Below are 25,812 nucleotides of genomic sequence, written 5' to 3'. Positions count from 1 at the left end.
AACGCGGCTCGGCGGCTCCCGTTACCCGCTTATGGACCGCGACTGGCAGTGCAAGTGAGGTGAGGTGAGGAGGAGAGGAGAGGAGAGGAGAGGAGAGGGCAAGCCTCACCACACCCCAGCCCCGCACCCAATAGGGATCTGCCTTAGTGTTGCCATGCGAACGGCGGCGCTTCTGCCCAATCAGGCGCGAAGGCCGCTGTTACTACGGCAACAGCGTCCCCGTAGCAGCAGGACCTCGAAGCGGCGCGGAACGGTGCCGGCACCGGCGGGCCCCGCGCCGCAGGTAGCGACCCGGGGCTGGGGAGCCCGGAGACCGCCGCAACTCCGTGCGGGGACGTGGCCGGGAGCAGCGGGTACCGTCCGGGGCGTCCCCCTGCTCCCCACGCCGAGCGGGGCCTGGCACGGCGGCAGAAGGGCCCGTGTCGGGGGCTCTGTTGGTGAGGGCGGCCAGCTGACCCGGAGGCCGGCCAGAGGGGCACCCGCATCGCTCCGCGCCTTGGCAAGCGGGGCCGTGGCTGTTGGCACGATCGCCGTAAGGCTTTAATCACTTTAATGAATGACTTTAATTTTCTGTCGTCTAATGCTAAGTGCAGCCTGAACCAAGGCAGAAGTGCTGCGCGGTTTGTTTGCACCAGGCTGCTCTGGAGGCTGGGGTCAGGGACTCTGCGGGCACAGGGGCTCGCTGCGAGGGTGGAGGGGAAGGTGCCTCTGAGCTTGCTGTTCTGTCAGGGTGAGGGCTGCAGGTTTGGACTGAAGAAAAGACAGTGTGGCTGTTGAAATCCTCTGCTGTTGCGTTCAAGGGAAGTAAAGAAAATAAATTACCTTAGAAGGGAAGCCATCCCTAAGTGCCCCCCAAAAAGAAGAATCCGGTTTACGTGTAGTTTATTCCACAGTTCTGTTTCCCAGCAGTTCTTTCACCTTTTCTCTGAAGTACCCGAAACAGAGAAGCTTTACAGTTCAGGACCTTTACAGGCCAGTAGTCTGTCACTGCAGCCCAACTTAGAGCATGTCCTGCTAATCTGCTACACACTGGAGAAGTACAGGGCAGTGTAGGAGGCAGCCTGTGTGCCATTGAACTTCCTTATTTGATGCGTTGCAGGTTGGCTTTAACTTTGGGGGAATTTCTGCCTTTGGGACACAAAATTACATAGTCCCTGAGCTTATAATATATAAAATTCTCTTTGCAAAATAAAATGCACATCCTGTAGGTTATCTCAGTCTTTTGCATTACTTATCAGAATCAAATCTTGGAGTGGAAATTTCTATATTTGCTGAAAAGCCATCATCTGCTGTAGCAAGAAAATTATTACCACAGATCAGAGCGGTGCTAGGTCCCTGCCTGATCAGTTGGAGGTATGTTTCCAGCTGTACCACCTTGTTTGATAAACACAGGAACAAGTGAACATGCTCAGCCACTTGACTAACATTAGACATTTTAAGGGGCAGAGCCCTTGGAGGCAGTTTGTCCACATGAAAGACACATGTGCAAGAATCCAGAAAGCTCTGCCTTAGTGTGTCACACAGGGACAGTTTACATAGCGGAGACAATATGGTATCTAAGTGATTGTTCATTCTTTCTAGAGAGAGCTTTTGTGTTTATTTGCTTCTGTTTTGCGTTTCCTGTAAAGCAAGTGCTACTATTGTTTTCCCTGGATTGTACGAAATGAGAAGAAAACTTCTTTGGTTATCCTCTGAGTAGGGCAAAATCTGGCTCTAAGTAGTTGATATTTCTAGAATCAGCCTTTTCCTCTCAAGCCATGGAAAGAGACTAGGGAGAAGTAGCAACTGCAGACTGAGAATATATTAATTAAGAATATATTAATTAAGGATTTCATAATTGGAGTTAGGGAGGTAAGAAAAGGAAGGCAATGAGAAGACACCATCTTTACAGTGGATAGTCTGTGATTAGCACACCAGCATTTTTCATATGGGTAACAAACTCTGGCAAAGACGCTGGATGCCTCAGAGACAGGGAGCTCCAGGAAAAGCTGTGAGGTGGAGCTACAATGACTTCCCAGGAACCCCCTGCTTCACCCATCATTTGGATTTCAGGGTGATTTGCCCTGTGTATTGGGTGTAGGTGTCAAGGTGTTGGTAGTGGGGGGGCTGCAGGGGCAGCCCCTGCTCTCTGCTCACAGAGGCTGCCCCTTGCTAGATACCTCTGCTTCCAGCCAGCTCAAATGGACCCACTGCAGGGCACAGGTGAGACCACCAGCTGTGGTGCATCTGTGAAAGCATATTTAAGTAATGGTAAAAACAAAAAAGGTGGTACAGCTGTGTTGAAAGAAAGAAAGAAAAGTGTAAGAAACTGTCCTGCAGGTACCAAAGAGAAGGAGGAGATGAGGAGGAGTTGCTCCAGGCACTGGAGCAGAGATTCTCCTGCAGCCCCTGTAGGAGACCATGGCGAAGCAGGTATTTCATTGCAGCCCATGGAGAAGACCGTGCCAGAGCAGATATCCACACTGCAGCCCACAGAGGACCCCACATCACAGCAGGTAGGTATGCTCCGAAGGAAGCTGCAGCCTGTGGAGAGCCCATGCTGGAGCAGGCTCCTGCCAGGAGCTGTGGCCTGTGGAGAGAAGCCCATGCAGGAGCAATTTGTGAAAGACTGTAGCCAGCGGGAAGGACCCATGCTCGAGCAGGGGAAAAGTGTGAGGAGGAAGGAGTGGCAGAGAGCAACTGACTGCAACCCCCCCTTCCCCATCCTCCTGCATTGCTCTGGGGGAGGGAGTAGATGAGTTGAGAATGGAGGAGTGAAGTTGATCCTGGGAAGAAGGGGAGGTGTTTTAGGGTTTTTGTCTCTGTTTCTCACCATCCTATTCTATTTTTAATTAGCAATAAATTAATTTTCCCCAGACTGAGTCTGTCTTGCCTGTGATGGTAAATGGTGAGTGATTTTTCCTGTCTCTATCTCAACCCATGAGCTTTTCCATCTTATTTTCTCCCACTGTCCTGTTGAGGAAAGGAAGTGAGAGAGCAACTGCGTGGGCATCTGGCAGCCAGTCCAGGTCAACCCACCACACCACAGAAGCCTCTGGTAGCCCATTTCAGATCACACTGGAGCTTATACTCTGATGTGGCTCTGCCCCCAGTTGTTTGCTATAATCCCATCATGAGAACAACAAATTGTGCTAGAGCCACAAAATGTTCATCCTTGATCTGCATGGGGGAATTCATAGCCTTAATTGTTCTCTGACAATTGCAGAGACTGGCACTCTTTTAAGAGGAATAAAACAAAATAAAGGACAAGGTTACAGCAATCCTTTCACTTTAGGTTACATAAAATAAAATGTGTTAGGTTTAAAAAAAGAAAAAAGAGCTAAGAGAAAATGAAGGTGAGGCTTGCTATCTGTCTTGCCAAACACAATACAGAGTAGTGAAGCTTTCAGAAACAAATAGAAAAAGCATTCTATTCTAAAGCTTCATTTATTCTTCCAAGAAAAGAAAAGGATGTGGTTCCATCATTCTGACTGAAACACTGTAACAGATCCTCATTATTCTGTTAGCTAGAAACTGTGTTCTACATTTCTATCTAAACTGGCCAGAAATATGTTTATACCATTTGCAAGATCCATCCATCTTGTAACTATAGTGAAACATGCCTCAGATGCAGGAACTTGGTACACAGACACTTGGGAAACTCTTATCAATTAAATTATTGAAATGAGCAGAAATGAGGGCCAAATCCCTTAGTGGCTATAAATGCTGTAATTCTTGTGAAGATAGGAAAGCAAGCAGAGCTATGCTGATTTATGGTGGCTGAGGATCTTGCCCTCATACTAGTAGGAGTGTACTTAAAAATATAAGCAGTGGATCTGATTTATGACTTTTTATGCACCAGCGTGAATTCCAAGTAACATATAAATCAGGAGATATTCAGTGCAGGTAAGTTATTCTTGATTCAAGCACTGATATTTTGCAGTTGTGGAGGCAGTATAAGTGAGAAGAGAACCAGGCTCAGTACCTGATGAAACTTTAAGTTTGATTGCTCTGTATTAGTAATCTTGGACTTTCAGTATACGGACTTCTTATGGACCATGAACTATTTCCGAAGGATCTGTGAAAGATAACTAAGAAAGGCAAGCTGACTATTAGTAGACCAGACAGACATATACTTCCAGCAGAAAATGTCTAGAGTCCAGAAAAATAGCAGTTGCACTTGGTTTTTACAAAAGTATTTTAGAGCTCCATCCTGATTTTTCTGAAGTCAAAGAAAGGTTTGCTAATGACTTAATCATCAGCAAGATGTGCTTCTACTTACCGTATTCTTGTTGTAGCCTAGTTACTGAGCCGCATAACTGTTGTTGCCTTTGCTGTTTGAACAGTCCTTTTGCTGACAAATTGATTTAAATATGTCTGCTGAATCTGTAAAAAGGGCAGAGTAACATTGAAATGTCCGTGAATTTCCTCTGGCTTGGGCATGGTACAAATAACTGGCACAGCCTCTTTAGTATCAAACCCCAGTACCTGAGATAGAGCTTGGTGGTGTCTGAGGAGGCGACAGCAGAATTGATTTGCATTTGTTTCAGATACACTTATTGTCTGCCCATATTTATGATCTAGCAGCCAGAACCCATTTATTTGAGCTCTTGGCCTCTGAGAAATGGACCCTCCCTGTTTACGGTTTCTAGGGAGCCAAACGTGCACGGGTGCCACTGCAAGTGTATCGGCCAAGAGACTGTAGTAATGATGACACTTAGCTATGTATCAGATGAAGAAGAAAAAGGTTGTTTTCCACCTGAATGGTGCAGAAATAACGCTTGGAGGCTAATTTCTTTCAATGGATGGTTACGGAGCTAGGACATCTGCCAGGGGTTACTACTAGATGGGCTATGCTAGTAAATTAAGTATGCTTGTGACTGTTTCTTGGCACTGAGGCAAACTGGCATGGAATAGTTCATGTCCAGACTGTTAAACACTTCTCACCCTTTGAAACAGGATGGCTCCACACAAACTGCCCATTGGGAATGGTTCCTGATCAAGCTAACTCACAAAATGTGCCCACGAAGCTGCTTGACCCAAACTTGCGTCAAAACCCGATCAGAAATTATTCTAACTATTGGAGTGTACAGAGGATAAAGATGCAGTGCCCAGCAACAGTACCCAGCAACTGCTTGATTTGATGCATGTTAAGCAGTGGGGACAGTCTACTCAGATCTACTTAATTTCTGTTTGATAACATGAAGATAAGATTGCTTAAATTGCCAGAAAGGTGGTGGTTTTTTCTTCCTTTCCTTTCCCCCTCCCCCCCCCTTTTTTTTCCCCTCTCATTTTCTCTAGTAGTCCAAAGCACTGAGCTAGGTAATGAAAACTTGAAGCATTTGAACTGTAGTGGGTTTGTTTCTTTGTTCATTTTGGATGTTTGGGTTTTTTTGGTTTGTGGGGTTTTTGGGTTGTGGGTTTGGTTTTTTTTGTGAGGGAGAAGGGCCTTTCTACCTGGTAAAATGCTTCACAGTGCTGCATTTTTGCTAAAGGACTAGTAAGTCTTGCTCTCGTCCCTCTGTTTTTCATTTGGCTGTGCAATGTCTGCTTTAGTTTTACTTTTCACCTTCCTTTAAAGAGAACTGAGCCTCCTTATATGGCTTTTGTCATTTGTACATAGCATGCTGGATTTTCAGAAGGCTACAGAGCTCAGAATTCCCTGTGCTAACATTTGCTTTCTATACTGTGGTAATTGAATGGCAGGAACAAGGTGCAATTGATTGGCACATATCAGGGAGAGGAGGAAATACGTTATACTCTCTGACTGCCACTCAGTTTGGGGAAAAACCAAATTTCTAATTTTGAATTATGTTTGTAATAGAGGAAACAGAGTCTTTTAAAATATTTCCTTTGAAGTGTCTGATAAGGTTAACTACATAAGTATCAATAGAATTACCCTGTGATCCAGTGCATAACACTGCCAATATTTGAAAGTATTTGTGTGACTAATGACTGCAAAACCCCACGGAAAAGATTGGGCGATAGCACCATCACCTGAATCACCGTTATTTTATTAGCACTCAAAACACATTCCATGTGGGCAAAGACAAATGCGTCATCATACCCGAACAAGCCCTAGAGCGGTATCTCCCAAAGTTTTGAGTGGTAGTGCGTCGTTGGCTCTCAGCATTCCTACCGGGAGCTCGCATAATGGTGTTTGCAATCGCAGGCGCTGTTCAAGCTGTATGGTTGCACAGAGCAGATGCAGACCGTTTAACATTGCCTAGCGGGTCACCAGTGAGCCACACTTACGAAACTGTTGCATATGCCGTGCAATACTATCTCTGTCTGATTGTTATTTTCCCAGTTAGCTTTTCTGTTTATACTTACAGTATAGTTTGCCTTGGATTTCCTGGTGTGGAAAATTAATAATAGCTCTTCATAAAACAGAGTAATTAGTGTAATGAGCTGGTGTCTGGTACATGCATTTTTCTCCTGCAAAAGCCTAAAAGTCTAAATAAACATCTAAGCAACTGTACTGCTCTAATAAAATAGCAGGCTTTCTTAACTAAAAGGTTGTGTTTTTAAAGATTTCTAGAGTATTTTAATGAGCATAGCCTTCAAGATAATGGCCAAAAACATTTCCAGAGATAATTCTGTGTTATTTAGTAAAAAAGTCAGTCTACCACTGTAGTCTCCTACTCTAAACTGCGTATCTAAAAGTGCTGACATAGGAGATAGTAACAACTAAAACAACAGTGTGTTATGAACATTATTCTCATACTAAATCCAAAACACAGCACTATACCAGCTACTAGGAAGAAAATTACCTCTATCCCAGCTGAAACCAGGACAGTATCTGACAGTATCCACCCCTTATTCCATACCATCTATGTCATGCTTAGGTCCTATACTTCCCAATACATTCCAATTAATCACCATCACTTTTCCTGTCTTTTTGATATGTACACACAGATATCATTCCCTTAGTCTATGGGCCATCCCTCTAAAATATCTGTTGAGTTAATTTAGTCCATCACTTTTGGGCTCCATCTGTCATAACAGTCTCTCAGGGCAGGAGAGATGGTGTGTGATGTTGGATTGTTGCATGCTGCATCTGGAGCTTGTGGCTGGTGTATCTGGCGTGGCCCATGCCCATGGTCTGCATGTTGAAGATGTCAGTCTCAAGGAAGTTACTGGGTGCTCATTGCTGAAGCTAGTTCCAGTCTCATCGCCTCCGCACCTTGCTCGATTTCATCAAAGTTCCTTCTTCATTAATCTGGGTGATTCTTACTGCAATACCATGGTTATGGCATATAACAATCATAGTAGTGATGATATGCAGTATTATGTAGCAATGTATATCATACAATTTAAATCATTGGCTATTCTCACCCAAAATCAAATCCCCTTGAGGTACACATTGGACTGTCCCATCTGTCTGCATTACCTTCCAAGTGCACCCAGGTCTTTGAGCAAAAGCAATCCCATGGATGTGTTTTCCTTTGCCTGAGGCAGGAGTAGCCCAGACTGTCTTCCCCAACATACTCTTCATGTGCACTATGGGGACTTTATCCTTTTCTGTGGTTTGCAGAAGTTTTGATCAGGCAGGGCCAGCTCGATTGGTAGATCCCCTCATGTTAAGTGACCAGGTGGCCTTTGCTAAATGTGTGTCCCAATGTGTGAGGGTCCCACCACCCACTCCTCTCAGTGTAGTCTTCAACAGCCCATTGTATCATTTGATTTTTCCTTGAGGCTGGTGCATGACAGGGGATGTGATACACCCACTCAATGCCCAGGTGGCTCTTTGGCCCAGGTGTCTATGAGGTTGTTTTGGGAGTCCCATTGTCTGTCTGAGTTCTTTCTGGGGTGCCATGTCACCACAGGACTTGCTTTTCAAGGCCCAGGATAGTGTTCCAGGTGGTGGCATGGGGCACAGGATGTGTTTCCAGCCATCCGGTGGTTCCTTCCACCGTTCTAAGTACCTAGCACTTGCCTTGGCAGGTTTGTGGGAGTGTGTTGTAATCAATCTGCCAGGCCTCCCCATATTTACATTTCAGCCACCATCCTCCATACCAGAGAGGCTTTAACTGCTTGGCTTGCTTGACACAGTGCATGTTTCACGTTCATGGGTGACCTGTGCAATAGTGTCCATGGTTAAGTCCGCTCTTCAATCACAAGCCCATCTATATGTTGCATCTCTTCCTTGATGGCCTAAGGTGTCATGGGCCCACCGAGCTATAAATAATTCACCCTTATGTTGCCAGTCCAAATCCACCTGAGCCACTTCAATCTGAGCAGCCTGATCCACCTGATGGTTGGTTGGATGTTCCTCAGTGGCCCGATTCTTGGGTACATGGGCATCTACATGACGTACTTTTACAATCAGCTTCTCTAGCGGGGCAGCCCAGATGGGTTTGCCTCTGCACTGCCAGTTGCGCTGCTCAGATCTGTTATCTCAACACTTGGTGCCCCACATTGGGCGCCAAAATGAACTGTCGTGGTTTAATCCCAGCTGGTAACTATGCACCATGCAGCATCTTGTTCACACCTCCCCCCTGGGGAAAAAACTCGTGGGTTGAGATAAAGACAATTTAATAGGATAATAAAGGAAGATAACAACAACAATAATATGTAAAACAGGTGATGTACAAACGCAACTTGCCCACCACATGCTGAAGGAAAAAAAAACCCTGATGCCCAGTCTGTTTCTGAGTAGCGATCCCACCCCCTCCCAGCTCGCTTCCCCAGTTCTATCCAGAGCATGCTGTTCTATTGTCAGGAATATCCCTTTGGCCAGCCTGGATCAGCTGCCCTGGCTGTGCTCTCACAGCTTCTTGTGCACCTGGCACGGCATGGGAAGCTGAAAAGTCTTTGACTTAGTGTAAGCACTACAACTACCTATCAACAACTAAAACCAGCAGCGTGTTTTCAACATTATTCTTGTACTAAATCCAAAACATGGCACTATACCAGCTACTAGAAAGAGAATTAACTCTCAGCCAAAACCAGAACATCAGCACAACCACAGAAATTGTCAGCTTCTCTCATCTGGTCACTGCTAGTCAGCAAGAACTATCTCAGTCAATTTTGTTATCAGCAAACTAGATCTCGTGTCAAGAAATCAGTTTTTGTCTCTCTTGTTGCTGTCACACTGTCCTATATTCTGATGTTTTCTCATAATCCTGTTTTAAACCCAGGGGAGACCATGGCCAGAGTGACAACTTCAGAAGACCTCAGTGCCTTGCACCCCTCCTCTCAAGGCATCACATTTACACCAGGACCTGATTCTACACAAAACAAAGCATCGTTGTGTGGCAGCAGGCGGCGCTCAATTAAATTGGCTGCAGGTTTGTACTGAAGTCTGAGTGTTCACTGTCTTGAGACTTTAAATCAAAATCCTTCTATTGCTCAGAGGACAAGAGCTGTGTAACTTGCAGGTGGCATCATCCTCTTGGTCCTTTCTGTCCTATTGTTTGTTTGGGGTTCAGTGGTGCCTTTCAATGTAGCAAGTTGCAGCGGCCAAGGAGCCTGTGTGCTATTTACGGTTTAGGACACATTTTTCTCACTACTTTGAGAGAAGTTGTCTGTCACAGATACACTGTGTTTGCTGGATCCTGTGGACATGAACAAAATCAATCTAGTTCTACTGATGGAGAGAGGGTTGAAGAGGGAGCTATGGTCCTTCTCACCCAACTCTTGTTCCTCCTGCTTGTAGGTGAGGAAACAGGGTCTTTATTTTCTTCCCTTCTCTGAAGTCCACTGGAACTTGAGAGAGAGATACCTTCTTTGGACCACTATCTCACTTCTGTTCTGAAGTCACTACAAGATCACTGTTTCCAATTATAGCACATTACCAGATTTGATATACATCTTATCCTTTGGGAACTCATTTGAAATGACTGTACACTTACCACAGAAAGCTCATTTTCTGGACTAGTAAGATTTATAGTTTGTTCCAATCAAGTATGAATTTGCTGTTAATCCCAGCGTGGACATTCCTCTTGCAAGTAATTTTTAATTATTATCATGCGAGACTTCCTCCATCATAGTTTATGTCACTTCTCTTCCTCTCCTTGCCATGTAGTTTTAGATTTAGGGTTGGATTCATTGTAGGAGTAAGCTGTGACAGCTCTATTGATTTCACTGAAGCTGTATCCAGCTGTGAATTTGAATGCTGTCTTTTGTGGGAATGGCTTGAAGTTGAAATGAAATGTGTAAGGCATCCACGATTGTATACTTTCTTTGTAAGGAAGGGATGAGCATAAGAAGAAATTTGGCTCTCATAAAACTGCAGCAAAGCTGTTAAGTAACAAAAAGCTCTATTTTGCCATCGTGCTTTTTGTAAACAAAGCTTCTTCTGCAGGCAGTTATGTTTTGTTTAAGAGCAGATCCTAGACTGAAGTTTGGAAAAAACATAAATGCCTATGAACTAGCCCGTGTTCAGATTTGTGTACAAAACCTCCTTTGATTCAAATGGTAGGTAATTAAATGCTCATAGCTGTGGCTGAATTTGGCTCATTATGAATCCAAAAGAAACATCAGGCCAAATCTTTTGGTCCTTGTTTAGTTCTTGTTCAGGTCTAATGAGAGCCGGAGCTGTCTTAAGTAATGTAAGGCATCCCTGAACACTATATTGTACAGTCAGGTACTTCCACTCTCTGTTGCTGGGTGTGTTTTTAGTGGGAAAGGGGCTAGCATGCGCTAAAATACTTACCAGCCGTAGAAACCGTAAACAGACAATGGATGTTGACCCCACTACTACAGGATATCTCTACCCGAAGCTCAATAACTGAATAAAGTCTCTAAATTTTACAGGGCAAAGAGATCCTCTCTGTAGTTTGAAGTGGGAGGGCTGCTTCCATGGAACATATCTATGCACTGTAACTTTGTTTAATGTTTTTTAACTTTTAAAATTTAAGTGTATATTCCAACTTACTGTTTTGGCTGAAGCAGCAGAAAGATAAATCCTGGAATATTTTGTTTAAATACTTACAATTTTGTTTGGTTGTTTATTGCTTTCAAATCAGTGGACAAACAATAACCAATTTACTTATATATTTCTGGAAATGAACTGAATTGTGTTGAATTCTCAGAAAAAATATGTGACTTTGCCAGGCTTAGAAGTATCTGATGACTGCCTGATATATTTTACAGCTATGCCTGTGAGCTCTGTCCCAGATCCCACATTATTCTCCTGGGGCATTGGGCAGATCTTACTTCAAAAGACACCTGAAAAAGAAGATGAACTGAAAAAAGCATTTCAGATGCTTGATGTTGGTCAGACCCTGACAGTCACAAAAAGTGAATTCAGGAGAGCGATTGAAACTTTTCTCTTCCATCTAACAGAAGCTGAATTTGATGCTGTGCTGGCAGAGGTATGCTACGTCATTGCTGTTTATAATCATTTAGAGGCTGTTCCTATTTACGTCAAGGGCAAAATTTCGATGGGAGCAGGTTCCAGACCAATATTATTGAAAAGATGCTAGATATGGTCAAAATCTTCTGTGAGTAGTTCAAGTGAAAGTCATAGAAAACTTGCAAAAGTAACATGAGCTAAACTTGACAATTGGTGTGTTTACATAAGGACTTTGTGTGGCATGTCTCACTATTTGAAAGAGTTGCAATTTACCAGCAGATTTTGTGATTTTTTTTTTTTTTAAAAAAAAGGAGCTCACAGCTTAAATTCATATACGTGTGGTGTTATGGATATGGATAGCTTAGGTTGTGAACTCTTGAGTCAGACACCAGCTGCTTTTTGTCTGGATGGGGAGTTTCTTGGCTCACTTTTGGTGTTTGCTACCTTATAAACCATCATCAGATTGGACTTGAAGGAATATTGGGTGTTTAAATGATATCGTGACTGACTCTTATCAAAGATAGAGGAGGATTGTGATGCACAATCTGCACCAGCATTATTGTATGCTTAAATTTCTGTCCTAAAAGTGTAGATTTTATATATTATTTTTCTAATGTATTTGACTCTTGTTTGTTTGTTTAATTTGGGTGAACTGATGTATTGCATTTGCATTTTAAACTAATCAGTCTGTAATGGGTTAAGCCATTTCAGCTAAGATTGATGTTAAATTCTTTGCTAATACTAAATTGTCATTAGGGGGACACATAAACACATGAAACACATTAAATACTTTTTTGGAACAAGAGAAGGATGCATCAGTGAGGCTGATGAGAATGAATATACTGTCATAGATACATGTGAAAGATCATAGAGCTAGAGAGTTGAGAAATCTTTATCTTACATGATGGAAAGACTTGTAGGTTGTAACTTTTTGTCAGGTGACTTACCAGTTATTAAATTAGTGCTATGCTTAATTCTAGACAAGTTGCTGAGAAGTAGTAATGTATAATACACAAAACAAAAGCAAGATAAAGTTAATTTTTGCCGCTTAGGAAAAGAATAAATGAGTAACACAAATGAAGTATTTAAAAATATCTGATATCACTATAGGACTTATTCATGTACTTATCCAGGTATATTGAAATACAGATCCCAAATATTGGCAAAGTTACTGTGCCATATCTTGACTTCCTGTCAAAGTTCACTGAAGTTGCCAGAAGTACCAGCATGCTCAAAAAGTAAGTGTTCCATATTATGCGGTCAAACCGCTCCTAAATTGTAGTCATGAATCACTTGTGAGTTGTCTAGCTCTTAAGGCAGAATCTAGCTGCTAATGTGAGCCTCTAGTGAGATAGAGATATGAGATTTTTTTTTTCTAAAAACATTTTTTCTGTATGTGTAATTGGTGTAGTTGCTATAGGAGTGTTGCCTGATCGCCAAAGGGAGTGGTCTGCTAAGCCACTGATCTGCTCCTGAACCTTTAGGACTAATCAGTCTGTTCAATAAATTAATGATGAAAGTTATTGTGTATGAAAGAAATTTTAGCTGATTCAGTTTAATGGGGATTTGAAAACATGCCACTCAACTTGACATGTCTTTAAGCGAAACATAGAAGCTTAGCCAAGGGACCCAGTAATGGGAAAGTTATAATGTTTCAGGATTCAATCCTTTAGGAGTAAATAATTCACATTCGTCTTCATTTCCAGTGTAAGTAATTTTTTCAATAATAAAGTTGAGAAGACACCAGCTACGTGTGAACTTGCATTAAGTTAGGATTTTTACCTTCAATGTAGCAAAATGGAAAGTAGAGCCACACTCTACATGAAAGTAAAAATTAACCACCGCCACCACCCCAAATCTGTGCTCTCACAGTAGCTTTCTTAGTGGAGCACTAAATATTTTTCAAACACTCCTCCCCACCCCCCAGGGAAATATAAAGGGTGAAATTCTGCAAGGGGATCTGCAGGGAAATTCCTTTTCCTTCAGTTTGTCCTGTGAGTTTGTATGATCTGGCCTTCAATAAAGAGTTGCCTCCAAAAATATTCTGTAAATTCCTGACCAACTTTGTTCCCAGCAATTGCAAAGCTAAGAAAACTCTCATACAAAGAGAGAATGAAGGAGTGTAATACTAAGGATACAAAAATGGGATTAGGACTTTGAAAGGAGGCAGGAGGAAGAAGAGGAGCAGCAAAAGAAAAGGAGAAAAAGGGAGGGACATAAGCCACTTTCTCCCAGAGAGACAGGGGAGCTTAAAAAATTCTAATTAATTAGTGAAAACTAATTAAATAACAAATGAGGGATCTTTCCCGGAATAAAAGGTTAATCTTTTCTTTATTACATGCAATATAATAAAATGGTAAAGCTTTTTGTACGCTTGGGGTTGGATTTTCTTCCAGTGTTCAAGGAGAATATATAAGACGTTGCTCTTGATTTCCTTTTAAACTCACTGAAATGTGGAAAGTAAGGATCAGGCTTAGACGATCTTGTCTTTCGGCCAGCTAATTTGTTAGAGAACTTCTCCGAGACGGCCTGCAGTGTACGGGAGCAAAAATACCGGTGTTTGTGAGAGCCATCAGGCACAGCCCGATGTCATTTCACCACTGGAGGGCAGCACGGGTGCTCCTTGCCAGGAGTTTTGCCAGGAGGCAGGAGCAGAGCTGCTTTCTCTCCCTATTTAAAACTCAGGCAATTCCTTTAAATTCCGAGGCTGAAAATGAGGGCAGAGCTTGGCTTCTAGGACTTCGTCGCACACATAAAGGTGTGGATAAAATTGCACGAGGCTTTTCAGAAGCTGAAACCAGAGAAGGATGTGCAGAGAGTGGAATTTGGCACCCGCAGAACCCACTAGTGAAAGTAAACTTGGCTGGTAGTTGACTCTAAAAATGACCTGCTCTGGTGCTTGATGCAAGTCAACAGGATGAGGAAACAAAAGCGAAAGCAAGGCGATGTATTTTTAAAAGAATTTTAAAAGATACTGGTAACAAATGGATCTCAGATTTCTGCTGGGGAGAGGGGGAGGAGGAGACATGCTTGTTGTTCTCTGAAGAACACTTGATGGGAGCGGAGGAGAGGGGGGAACTGGCACTATAACTTCCGTGACCTTGGGACTCCCAGATACTCTTGTCATCCCAAGGGCCAGATCAAGCTGCTAATATCCCTTCATGTCCCTTATGGCAACCAGAAAAAAAAAAAAAATCCTTCAAGAAAAAATATTTTACAATAACAATCATCCTGCTTGTGGTAGGGGAGCAGCTGTCACATCTCTGTTCTGCTCAGGGAATCCAGATTTGCAGTGATTTTCTCCAGGAGCAGTGCAGAGCTGTGAAGAACAGCCACAACAAAGGCAGGATCAAGCCATTTTCTTGCATTTGTAGCTGTTCACAAGCTAGAACAAAACTCTCCCATTGATGTCCATAAAGTGGTCTTCAACAGTACTGTGATGCACTTGTGGTTTATGTTCATCGATGCACTTGTGATTTATTTTCATCTTCTTTATTATATTTATTTTCAGGTTGAACAGCCATAGTCGCCACACAATGACATTAAGTCAGCTGGAATCCCTGCTCAAGGAGAAAGTATGTTGACCAGGGTAATAAGAGAAACCACATGCTGGGGTAGTAATTCATTTCAGGTAAGTAGATGTTGCTCTTGATGCACTGATATCACCTCAGTAACATGTTTAAAAGGCTGTTGCCCTGTTGTTGTATCAAGAGGATCTGGTCATATTTGTATGCTTAGGTTTTTTGTTGCTGTTTTGGGGGCTTTTATTATGCTAAAGTACTAAGTAGTATTTTAAAAGCCTCTCTCTCCACACTGAATCCCTTTTTAGCATCAAAACCCTAAGCACTTTTCTCTTTCAAGCAGTCTTGCAACAAATCTCTGGTGTAGAACTGGCCCAGTCCCACTGTGATTTTATTTCTTAGTTACTAGGTGCTTGTGGCTTGAGTAACAACACTTGAATTATTTAAGAAACTGGTTTCTCCTTGGCAGTACAATTTCTGTAATTGTTTAGTCCTTTGCAACACTGGTGTAAAACATTCTGTCACATCAGAAAAACGGCATTTTAGGCATTTTGTACATTTTATTTAGAAGTATCCAGCCACCTGAGAGCTCAGTCGACTTAAACCTGAACAAAAATTTGAACAGCACAAACCCACTTTGTTAAATTGAGGAGGAAGTGGTGGTGTGACTATGGGAAAGCTAGATTTTTATTATTTTATTTCTGCGCAAACTGAGCCATGAAAATCTGTTTATCAACATCACGATATTTTATTATATTTGGGCGCTTGTAAGTTAACCTAATGTCACATATCACATGTAATAATAGTTATTATTTACAAAGACACAAAAGAGTATTCCATGCCTTCTAGAGCACTGTGTGACAGTCTGTTGGCTCTACCCTAAGACTGTTCATAGAAGAAGAAATACATTAAGCATAACCTGATGTAAATTCCAAGGAAAATCCAACCTCCTGCTGTGCTTGGCATGGGCTTGGTCTGTAATTTGGGAAGGGGAAATAAAATCTTTCTGATTTCACAGCTGTTGTTGCACCTCAGGGCTGCAGTTGTATTTGCAACCCATTTGCTTCTCTTCCACTGAGTAGGACATCTGAATATATCCTCACTCTAGTCTGAATAAAATATTAACATATCGCAAGGCTGTTAGGACAGATTGTATCCAAGACAATCTTTTCTCGCTGTAGAAAAGCCTATCAATCATAACTTGGTATAGTTGTTATTAATGTCATAGCTTTTATTCATTTGGCTATATGCAGCTAACTGAAGAGTAACGTTTACATTTTCATGTTAAGCGTTTCCTATCACAAAAGAAACTGCTGAAATGTCATCTTATTATAGAATTTATGAATTGAAAATAGCCTCCAAAGTCCTAATTAGAGGTCTGGTATATTTAATTTACAAGGTTCTATGTTATTTTTTTTTAATGGCATTGTGAAACAGAGCTGCTACGTATATTTCAGTACATTAACAGAAAACATCATTAACTTAAGGCAAGGTTACTGCTTTATATATATCCCAGGAACAATTCAGTTAAATAAGTACTGCAAGATATGTAAATGCATGATGTACACAGATAATTACTCAGACACACTTAAGAGTTCATATACTCTTTTAAATATTTATCTGTAACGTATCACAGTGGTTATTCCCAAGCCAGACCTTATTCTGCTTTCGTTTGGATGCACTTCATCAGTCAAGGATACATTTATATTGGTAACTCTGACTGAGTTTTGTATTTGGATGTGCATGTTAAAAAACAAAACAAAACAAAAACCAACCAAACAAAAAACAAACAAAAAAAAAAGTGAAAGAAAAAGTTCCTAATGTCCTCAGTAGAATAAGGAATAGTAATTTTCTCCTTGTATAGGCAGAAAACCACATTTGGACCACCTACCACATGTCCCTCCATTTAGACATCATAACTAGTATAATGGCCAAGATCAAGAAAAGCAGCAGGTGGTTCAGAGCATCTTCTAGTTGGTGAAAAGACATAGGGGAACCAAGACCTGAAAGGAGGCCTTGGGTTTCTCATCACTGTCCTGCACTTAGAAACTTCAGCCATGCTGACAGATCACTTAATCAAATGATCCAGGGCTCATTTCCTTTCTAGATAAGCTAGGAAAAGATTTCTGAGTATTTCAAATGCCAGGGCAAACCTCTAAGTTTATTTTTGACTAAAGACATCGTTCTGTCATTTCTAGTCAAATGTAATAAAATGTTACTCCTGAAGGTCACTGTCTTGGGAAAAGCAAGTTTAAAGAAAAGGGAAAAACCCCAAACCTGATCAAGAAAGAAAATTAGCAGCAAACTGTAGGAAAATGGCCACAATGTGTCGGAACCTCCTAAGCAAAGAACTTGGCCCAGGAAGGAGGGCCAAACGCTGAACAGATGTCTGCCTGGGAATAGAAATGATGGAGCTCTTCCCTACTGACTCAGTGAGTGTTCAAGGAAGTAAGGCAGCAACGTAGCTGGGTCAGTTATGCACTTCTTTATGTGCTGCGGGTAAAGGAACCAGAACTTTCATACCATGCCAGAAGTCCAGACCCTTCTCTTCCACGTTCCTGGCCGGCTGGTGCCCTGGCTGCGTGCTACTGCCCTGGCGCAGCAAAGGCCTGTTCAATAAAGGGCAGCTTGTCTTCTAAGCACCCAAATCTGCCTTCTTTTTCTTTATGGAGTGCAATTTCACTGACTCGGCTGCTAGGACTCCAAAAAAAGGGACAGGATTTGTTCCCCAGTAATACTTGCAAAAGGATGTGGCACCGTAGCAAGGAGCCTCAACTTCAGCGACACAGTGTTCCTGAATGTTAAAAAATAAAACTTTGTTCAAGAAGAGCTTGCAACCTGAAACACTTTTTTAATGACAGTAAAAGGACTCTCCCGAAGTGAGTCAGCTTTAAGAAAGGAATCCAGCAATTAGGAAAAAGGAAGAACTAAAACTCAATTTGTCAGAGTGCAAAGATGGCTCTGTACTGCCTGTGTGCATCCATTTCATAAGGAGGTCTTTCACTCAATAGTTGACCGGTGGGAGTGGGCATATTATATTAGATATGTTCAGACCCCAACTGTTTCTCTTTAAAGATTACTGAAGTACTGGGATTGATTCGCATTTACAATAGGGCTCTTCGTATAAAGCACAATGCAAAGAGGACTGAAAATTGATTTATTTTGTGTACTCATTGCACAAATTTCAAGGTCTCTAAAAATTGCTACTGGGTTGTAAAGGGCTATCGATATGAACAAGCATCAGGCCCATATATATTTTCCTCACTCCCCCCTACTCTTATCTCCCCTCCCCCATTAATTTTTGATTTTATGTTTATGAGGATCTGAAAATAGTCTAATTCTTTTCTATCTGGTTTGGGCCTATCTTTACCAGCTGGTAAATAGGAAATGTTCACTGTAGGAAGCCAATACTCTGCAGAGTGTAAACAGATGGAATCAATATAAAGTGACAAGTTAGACTATGCTACTGAGAATACAGAGCCAAAACTAAGAGCATAACAGTCACGATACTTATTTTGTTCCAATTCATTTGGTACTGAATAGCACTTCATATATGCACAGCTGTGTCCTTCCGTTTTTTACTTTCTTTCTTCTGGTTTGATGATGACAATTTCAAAGAAAAACTTTAATTAAAGATTTTACACAAAATAGCCCAAAGTAGAATATAGGGAAAATGAGCACTGATGTGTTTATAGCAAGAGAAGAATATTTTTCAGGCATTTATTTTCTTTCTTTATTTTTTAACAAAACAAACAAAATCTGATGCATGTATCTCTCTGTGTGTAATATTCTAGATTGATAGATTTTTGCAGATTGAAATCTTCCATTTGGTGGTAAGGTATATAACCACAACTCTAAAAGCTTCCCCATCATCCCCTTCCTTCCCCCCGGTGCCTGTTACAACAGGGTGCCACGAAGGGCAGGAAATCTTAAGTGTGGATCTCTACATGGGTGTGCTGGCCGAAGGGAAGGGGACAGTCAGACAGGGACGCTGCGACAGACTGCTGTCAGACTGTCCTGAGACAGACTGGAAGCAGAGCGACTGAAGGTCTCCCTTTTCCTGCCCTGGCCAGCTTGCCTCACGTGCACCTCCTCCACTCTCGAGAAGGGTGTTTTGGAGACCGTGGATCCGATGGGCGGTCCCTTCAGGGACGGTTAGCGGGGTGGTAAGCTTCCAAGCTGTCCTGTGTTGCAGGGTTTGCCTTGAGAGCACATCTGAGCTCTAGTCCTTTTGCCAGAGAGAGTGCCAGGTGTTATACCACGGGTTTTTCTTTACTAATTTATGCATTTTTGACACATTTTCACAAAAATGGAAGAAGGTGGCATGTTTTACCACTCTGTCCCCAACTTATTCCTTACAGCATATTTCTCAATGCTGCCATTAAAATTTTGCTATTTTTGCTTTCTTGGCAAGTAATTACCCCAGATTTCCCATATGTTGTTTATTAGGGTGACTGTACAGCTCTAATGAGGGGCAGCAACCACAAGTTTGAACACAGATTTTGCTTCTGATCCTCATGTCAAGGCCAAGCAGCTTTTGTTTCCTGCAGAAGAAACACTGGGTCTGTCCCAGTCTCCTCCATGCATACCGCCCTAGACTGGCAAGCCATTGGAGCGCATCTGTGCAGAACTTCTCTGCCTCCTCATCCAGCCTGCTGCCTTCTCTGCAAAGCTCAGTTCTTCTCCTAGCTGTAATGCTAGGGGCCTGTTTGTCTCAGGGACTCCCTAAAACCTCTCTCAGACTCGTTCAGCACCAGAAAGGTGGTGTAAGTTATTGCAGGCAGAATTCAAGAGTTTGGCATGACGGGAATGAGTGAAAACCCCTTTCCAGCTTTCCTTCCCACCCTTGCCAAATACCCCAAGCCACAAAGTACCATAAAGGCTGCAAGACGGAAGCAACGCATGACGCAGGTGGCACCTTACGTGCCCAGATCCATGGGAGACACAGTTGCTGAGGAAAATACCTTGATATACAGTGACTGGCAATACTTTTGTGGGTAGCAAAATGAACTTCAGTGATTTGTGGCAGGAAATTGTCTCACAGTAAGCTGCAGCCTGCATAAGGGAGTGTCGGGAAGTTCCTCCCGTTACCATGCCTGTAGAGGATGTGTTTTCAATGGATATCCTTTGTGCTTCTGAAATATAAGAAAATATTTAAAATATTCATTGTTCTCCTTCCTCCCAAGGGATCCCCAAGTGCTTCACATGCATAAATGCTGCCGAAATGCAGTCACTGCTGGGGTGGGGAGAAGCAGCCAGCTGGCATGTGTCAGCGACAACAGAGAGCGTTATGCCAAAGACACTATGGCAAGGCCCTATGCTTGCTAAAAGTGCTGTGATATCACTAATACTCCGGAGAACAAACAGGAACATTGCTTCTGGTGTCTCCGTTGAAAGATTCTGATAGCATGAACTGGTTGGTACATAGCTTATCTAACCTGTAAGGACAAATGGTCTTATCAAGCTGGCAGAAAAATATATCATCGGTGCCAGGCACCATACTATCCAAACCTTTGCCTCACTCATTAAATAATACATTTCAGTTGAATCTGATGGCAGAGAGAAATGAACCAAGATTGCTGCATTTCTTTCTCCATGAAAAGCTTGGAGTTGTGGTGGAAATGTTTTGTCAATCGTGGCAAGTAAGAGAAATCCCAGCCTACTCTGGTGAAGTCTAATCCTTTCTTTGAATTTCCTTTGTTGTTTTATATCTATCACTATAGGAAAGGACTTTTTTTTAATGAATAAACTTCATGTCCTTAGCCAGAAAAAAAGCTTTTTTCAGGAAGAGGATATTCCACCCTTTTTTGCCAGGCAGAGTTGCCAAGGAGTAGTCAAATGTGCCCAATTCATAGCTACTTACTTTGGACAACCTTTGCTTTATGTCAGTGGATGGTTATAGCCATAAATAGGCCTGTTTGCTCTGCATAATGCTCTGTAGTGAGAGTATGAGGCTTGGAATCTTGATTCTTTTGGTTAAAACAAGCAAAATATGAAATCCTGACTGCATTGGAATACCAACTTCACTGTGATCAGGATTTCCTCCACAGACTTTCCTCCTTCTTACTCCTGGTAGCACTGCAGAGCATATGCAGCTGAGCTGCATTTAATTCTGTCTCAGGCAGCCGTGTTCAAATGAGTGAGTAAGGAGCAGTGGCAGAATTTTTATTATTGCTGCTATTATGTGAGCCAGAAAGAACACAGCCTGACTTTCAAATCCCCAGTTGCATTTGCAGAAATAGCAGTTAAAAAGAGTGATATTTTTAAACAAGGTTTTATTCTTGTAAGCTGAGCAAATTCAACACAGAACAGAGTAAGCATGGAAGCCTTCAGTACTACGTTTATTGTAAATTTTCAGTTTGTAAGCTTACTTTAAGGTTCAGGTTGCTGAGATTTTAACAGACTTGGAGAAGAGAGATGCAATTGCTAGAATGCTAATATATTCATCAGTTTGTCCCATATATATATATATGTATACTTTTTCTTTCAACCCCTAAATCTTCTTGATTTTGGTAAGTTTTGAAGTGAAGTGAAAAAAAAGAATGCTTTGGTATATGTAGAACAAATAATTCACTGACATTCTGAAGTTTACTGATACTTATGAAATGTATACCTACCTTGATCTTTGATATTTAGTTTCCAGCAAATCCCTAGGTTTCAGTCATTGAAGGAAGTTCATCCTCTGCCTATTGTTTAAAAAATATGAATTGTATCTGAAATTCATTGTTTTGCCTAAAAGAGTTTTGAAGTTTACTAGTGCCATTTGAAGAGGAAATTGCCTTAGACATTGAGTAAATGCAAAATACTCATTTCTGATGGAGTGTTATTGTAACATTTCCTACTGTGCTGGGAAAGGTTGTCCTGTATTATCAAAATAGGTATAAAATGGCATTTTGTATTATATGTTAGCAAAGCTTTGCAGTGCTTGCATTTCTGTCAGTTGTGTCAGCATTGGTTTCTTGTTCATTGAAATCACCTGTAATTTGTAGATTGCAAAGAATGTGAAAAACATTATCAGGTGCTGCAGACTTTTTGACTACAGCCGTGCAGGATGGATACAGAGGCACACACTAAGGCAAATTCTTGAGATCACCTGTTTTAGGATGAAGGATTCAGAATTTGAAAAGTAAGTAAAGAAACAGCCATGATTTTTCTGTGAGAGTAATAACATTAAATGATGGGGCCTTTGTGATCTTCTGAATGACAGTGGCTGGGGGCTGCTTGCAGCAAGCTAATTTGCCAGTTTATCTTCTGTATGCAAGTTGCAGCCTTCAGCCTTTCTCTGAGTAAATGGATGCAATAGCATGCAAGGATAAATATGTTGGTAATTCATTCCGAAGGGATGAGTCCTGTATCAGAATTAATCCCAATCAGCTTGATTTTCAGGATGGGGTTTAACATACTAGAGGGACAATGTGGGACTTCCCTTGCCTGCTGTCTTACAGAGTGACATTGGGGGTGAATGCTCTTGGTCTCACACCCAGGACAGGGTTGAGGAGTACATGGAGATGCTAGTGCCTATTCCACTCTGAAAGCTGAACAGAAGAGATAGTGAGAACCCCAGAGGCTCTTCCAGAGGAAGAAGTAGTGAAGAGAGGAAAGGATTTCCTTACTCTGCTTATAAGAGGTGTTAGGACAGTCCGTTGCTCGACCTCTTCAGTTTCTTTGGCTTACATAGGACATACAGAAGACCTTTTTGAAATATTATTCAGCAGAACCAATGTACCAAGAGGACAAAGTGTATGTGTCGGACATACCTACAGGAGTCAGGACCTCCTCCTTTTCACAGCTGATTTGAAATTGTTGGCTTCTGAATGAGAAAGTACCTTCTCACTCCTGCTGAGATGAGTGAGTGGAGAAAGCTGAGAGCCATTGCCTCTCACTGGAGACAAGATCCTGACAACCAGGTGACTAGTGAAATCTTGCCTTTGAAAAAGGCAGCAACTCTGATCAGCTGTTTTGTGCTTTTGCTGAATTTCTGCAGGTAGTTTGAATGACTGGGGTTTTGCCCATGGGGTAGAACAACACTGTTATTTGAAATAAAACGGTACCATGGCACATCTTCACATCCTGTGCAACTTGAGGTGGTGAACAGGGAAATGTTGTATCATGGGTACTATGATCTGCTTACTCTCTCCTTAGCGTGGTTTTCATATTCAAGAGATACAGTGAAATGGAAACTCAAAGACTGCCTCCAAGTAGGGTGAGGCCAGAAAGCAAGGAGAGGCTTGATTCAGTGACCCAGTCATCTAGGCCTGGCAGCTGGTTCACAGCCGCCTCAGAAGAAACACTTAACCTTTTAGGGCTCTAGTTTGCACAGCTGCATAAGGGAGTAATACTTGTTTACCCCAGAGGTATGATGTGAACCTTGATTAATGTTTGTATGGCATTTGGAAACTAGATTGCTCTGCTCTTCAATGGAAGAACAATGGGTAAGAATTAATATTGGGAGTCCATATGTACTTCAGATTATAGAATTGTTTAGGTTGGAAAAGACTTAAGATCATGAAGTTCTACCATTAACCTAGTACTGCCAAGTCCACCTCTAAACCGTGCCCCTAAGCAGCACATCTACACATCTTTTAAATACCTCCAGGGATGGTGACTCCACCACTTCCCTGGGCAGCCTGTTCCAATGCTTGACAACCCTTTCAGTGAGGAAATTTTTCATAATATCCAATCCAAACCTCCAATGGCACAACTTCAAGCCACTTCCTCTTGTCCTGTCGCTTGTTACTTGGGAGAAGAGACCAGCCCCCACCTGGCTACAACCTCCTTTCAGGTAGTTGTAGAGGGTGAGAAGGTCTCCCCTCAGCCTCCTTTTCTCCAGGCTAAACAACCCCAGTTCCCTCAGCTGCTCCTCACAGGGCTTGTGCTCCTTCACCCCCTTTGTGGCTCTTCTATGGACATGTGCCAGCACCTCAATGTCTGTCTTGTAGTGAGGGACCCAAAACTGAGCACAGTACTTGAGGTGCAGCCTCACCAGTGCCGAGTACAGGGGGACGATCACTTCCCTACTCCTGCTGGCCACGCTATTTCTGATACAAGCCAGGATGCTCTTGGCCTTCTTGACCACCTGGGCACACTGCTGGCCAACACCCCCAGGTCCTTTTCTACGGGCAGCTTTACAGCTGCTTTTCCCCAAGCCTGTAGCGTTGCATGGGGTTGTTGTGACCCAAGTGCAGGACCTGGCATTTGGCCTTGCTGAACCTCATACAATTGTCCTCGGTCCATTGATCTAGCCTGTCCAGATCACTCTGTAGAGCCTTCCTACCCTCAAGCAGATCAACGCTCCTGCCCAACTTGGTGTCTGTCATCTGCAAACTTACTGAGGGTGCATTCAGGACCTCATCCAGGTCATTGGTAAAGATATTAAAGAGAACTGGCCCCAGTACTGAGCCCCAGGGAACACCACTTGTGACGGGCCACCAACTGGATTTAACTCCATCCACCACAACTCTTTGGGTCCAGCCATCCAGCCAGATTTTTATCCAGCAAAGAGTACACCCGTCCAAGCCATGAGCAGTTTCTCCAGGAGAATGCTGTGGGAAACGGTGTCAGAGGCTTTACTAAAGTCCAGGTAGACAACATCCACAGCCTCTCCCTCATCCACTAAGCGGGTCACCTTGCCATAGAAGGAGATCAGGTTAGTCAAGCAGAACCCGCCTTTCATAAATGCATGCTGACTGGGAGCGATCGCCTGGTTGTCGTGTACATGCCATGTGATGGCAAGGAAGACGATCTGCTACATAACCTTGCCTGGCACCAAGGTCAGACTGACGGACCTGTAGTTCCCCAGATCCTCCTTCTGGCCCTTGTAGATCGGTGTCACATTTGCTGACTTCTGATCAACTGGGACCTGCCCGATTAGCCAGGGCTGCTGATAAATGATGGAAAGTAGCCCGGTGAGCACTTCCGCCAGCTCCCTCAGTACCCTGGGGTGGATCCCATCTGGCCCCATAGACCTGTGTGTGTCTAAGTGGTGTAGCAGGTCGCTGACCATTTCCCCATGGATTATGGGGCCTTCATTCTGCTCCCTGTCCTTGTCTTCCAGCTCAGGGTGCTGGGTACGCAGACAACAACTGGTCTTACTGTTAAAGACTGAGGCAAAGACGGCATTAAGTACCTCAGCCTTTTCCTCATCCTTTGTCACTATGTTTCCCCCTCCAATAATAAAGGATGGAGATTCTCCTTAGCTCTGCTTTTGTTGCTAATGTATTTAGGGAAACATTTTTTATTGTCTTTTATGGCAGTAGCCAGATTAAGTTCTAGTTTGGCCCTTCTAATTTTCTCCCTGCATAACCTCATAACATCCTTGTAGTCCTCCTGAGTTGCCTGCCCCTTCTTCCAAAGGTCATAAACTCCTTTTTTTCCTGAGTTCCAGCCAAAGCTCTCTGTTCAGCCAAGCCGGTCTTCTTCCCCACCAGCCTGTCTTTCAGCACAAGGGGACACCCACCTCCTGCACTTTTAAGATTTCCTTCTTGAAGAATGTCCAGCCTTCCTGGATATGATGTGTCCCTACTAGTTTGTACCAAGAGAAGCTGTAGCAGAGCTTGCTCTCTCAGAGCAGGGATGTGGGGATGGGAAGTAGCTGGATCTTTGACTGCAGTAGGGAGTGCAGGAAGAAGGATGGCCCAAGCATGATGGGGTAGGAGAGTGATATCCAAAGAGCATGTGAGATATTTCTTTAGTATCTTTGCCAACGGGTTCCTGTGAAATTCTGCTTATAAGGCACTACAATGGAAATGTTGAAAGAGGTCAAGTGATGACAGTGCCTGTGAATTGATGCCAATGACATGCAGGGAGATCAGCTACAAACCGCCTTAAGCCAACACGAATCTCATGTTACATACTCTGTTTCCAAAGAATGTTTAGTGTCTTATGATTTTGAATGACTTTCTGTGGATTTTGGAGTCTATGAAATCCATCAGGAAATATGGCTGGAGATACTATTTGCTAGATAGGGACCTAAAAGAAAATGAAGCAAATTAGGATGGTACTTTATTGCTT

At 42.7% G+C, this 25,812-nt stretch overlaps 1 protein-coding gene across 1 annotated transcript in view; it reads left to right on the top strand.

Moving 5' to 3' along the window:
• The first annotated feature begins 215 nt into the window (after positions 1-215).
• Positions 216-25,812, top strand: part of EFCAB6 (EF-hand calcium binding domain 6) — a 119,098-nt gene continuing 93,501 nt past the window's right edge. Inside the window, exons 1-6 of the mRNA XM_075742798.1 lie at positions 216-283; positions 9,123-9,272; positions 11,080-11,300; positions 12,431-12,519; positions 14,793-14,856; positions 21,792-21,928. Of these exons, the coding sequence (XP_075598913.1) occupies positions 9,131-9,272; positions 11,080-11,300; positions 12,431-12,519; positions 14,793-14,856; positions 21,792-21,928 (653 nt within the window). The 5' untranslated portion in view covers positions 216-283; positions 9,123-9,130. The remainder of the gene's footprint in view (positions 284-9,122; positions 9,273-11,079; positions 11,301-12,430; positions 12,520-14,792; positions 14,857-21,791; positions 21,929-25,812) is intronic.

This window comes from Balearica regulorum, chromosome 1 (genome assembly GCF_011004875.1).
Source record: "Balearica regulorum gibbericeps isolate bBalReg1 chromosome 1, bBalReg1.pri, whole genome shotgun sequence".
Classification (NCBI taxonomy): Eukaryota; Metazoa; Chordata; class Aves; order Gruiformes; family Gruidae; genus Balearica; species Balearica regulorum.
This window is presented reverse-complemented; position numbering and strand designations above follow the sequence as displayed.